This window comes from Papaver somniferum, chromosome 9 (assembly GCF_003573695.1).
Source record: "Papaver somniferum cultivar HN1 chromosome 9, ASM357369v1, whole genome shotgun sequence".
NCBI classification, from domain to species: domain Eukaryota; kingdom Viridiplantae; phylum Streptophyta; class Magnoliopsida; order Ranunculales; family Papaveraceae; genus Papaver; species Papaver somniferum.
The window spans coordinates 110,979,267-110,980,879 of record NC_039366.1 but is presented as its reverse complement, the minus strand read 5'-3'; the positions used below and the strand labels follow the sequence as shown (position 1 = coordinate 110,980,879).

The following is a 1,613-nucleotide window of genomic DNA, read 5'->3' as shown; positions in this document are numbered from 1 at the left end:
GGAGCTGGATATAATCTTTTGATGAGTTTATGATGTTGACTAAACAGCGTAACAGACTTTGAAGTTCTATGCGTGTGGACGAGTTGCCATAAAAATCTTAACCGTACACTTGTGGGTGTAGGCTGTAATAAAGGTTGAATTACTGGTTAACAATAATAGTCAATTCGAATTCCTAGTGTGCAAGAAAATTAATGGTCAAGAACTTCGGTCCATTCTTTATTTCGTCTCTGAAAGGTCAAAGTCCGTGAATCTCTGCTACCCTAAAGACAAGAATCAAAGTCTTCTCTCCAAATTCCGCCTATTTTGTTGCCTCTTCAATTTTGTTCTCACATTTTCTTTCACACGTAATTAGATTTTTTATTTTTTTCAACTCTCATTATCCTCCCATTTTTCTTTATAAAGACTTCTTCTCCCATCTCATTTGTTAGCTACTTCAATAATTCTGCTTCAATTTGATTGTTTCCTCACATTCCTTGTCTGCAGCCGAAATTCGGAGCCGTTCCGTTTGTCCGGTCCGATTTGGCGCAGATAAGAAACATTTTGGATAACACCATGGAAGTAGAATCATCATCAAAGCCAAGCCTCGGCGGACCATCATCGTCTTTCCGTCTCCGTAGTCCTAGTCTTAATTGTCTTCGACTACGTAGAATCTTCGATGTTTTTGACGCAAACGGTGACGGCATGATCACTCTGGAAGAGCTAAGGCAGGCCTTAGAACAACTCGGCCTAGAAGCGGACCAATCCGAGCTTGAATCCACAGTTCTGTGTTACGTTAAACCGGGCAATACAGGTCTCGAATTTGAAGACTTTGAAACGTTGCACCTATCTCTAGGACATACATTTTTCGGATCAGAGGATGATTTGAGTGATCCAGCGGCACAGGAGGAAGCAGATTTAGCCGAGGCCTTTAAGGTTTTCGATGAAGATGGCGACGGGTATATATCGGCGGCGGAATTGCAAGTGGTGTTAGATAAACTAGGTTTACCTGAAGCACAAGAAATGGATAGAGTTCAACAGATGATCATTTCTGTTGATCAAAACCAAGATGGGCGTGTAGATTTCTCTGAGTTTAAGAACATGATGCAAAATGTTACTATTCGATCAACTGCAGCTTAAAATTTTTGTTTTCATATTTCTGTTTTTTTGTAACTTTTATGTAAATCAGGAATTCTTAGATTGGAGTAATTGTGCACAGATTTGGTGTTAGCGCTGCTGCATTTGTGCTTCATTTTTCTAGGGGTATCAAAATTATTAAATCATGTTGATGGGACAGAACAAAAATCTCATTTTGTTTCAGAGCATATAAATTTTGGTAGTTTTGTTTATAATTTTCAATTATAAGGCCTAAAAGGGTGCTAAGGTAAAGACTCCGGGCAATCTTTCTTTCTGATTGTGGGAATTGGGAAAGTATTTTTAGCAGGATCTCTAGTTGGATTGTTTAGATTATATTTAGGCCAGATTTTCTAAGGAAGAAGTAGTAGAAATCAAATAAAACCAGAACGAACAGATTCCTTGTTGGAAAATGAACCCATATTGCTTACAACATGGCATGTGCGTGGGGCTCAATGTTAGTTAGTGGCATCCAATGATCTGCGAGAAGCTCCACACGATGT

General features: G+C 39.0%; 1 protein-coding gene across 1 annotated transcript; it reads left to right on the top strand.

Annotated features, from left to right (window-relative positions):
• The first annotated feature begins 409 nt into the window (after nucleotides 1-409).
• Nucleotides 410-1,325, top strand: LOC113313686 (calcium-binding protein CML42-like). The gene has a single exon (XM_026562479.1). The coding sequence runs from the start codon at nucleotides 553-555 to the stop codon at nucleotides 1,114-1,116; it is 564 nt and encodes a 187-aa protein (XP_026418264.1). The 5' UTR covers nucleotides 410-552; the 3' UTR covers nucleotides 1,117-1,325.
• The last annotated feature ends 288 nt before the right edge of the window (nucleotides 1,326-1,613 follow it).

Excerpts from the sequence above, each read along its gene's own strand:
- LOC113313686 (XM_026562479.1), top strand. The coding sequence starts at position 553 with ATGGAAGTAGAATCATCATCAAAGCCAAGCCTCGGCGGACCATCATCG.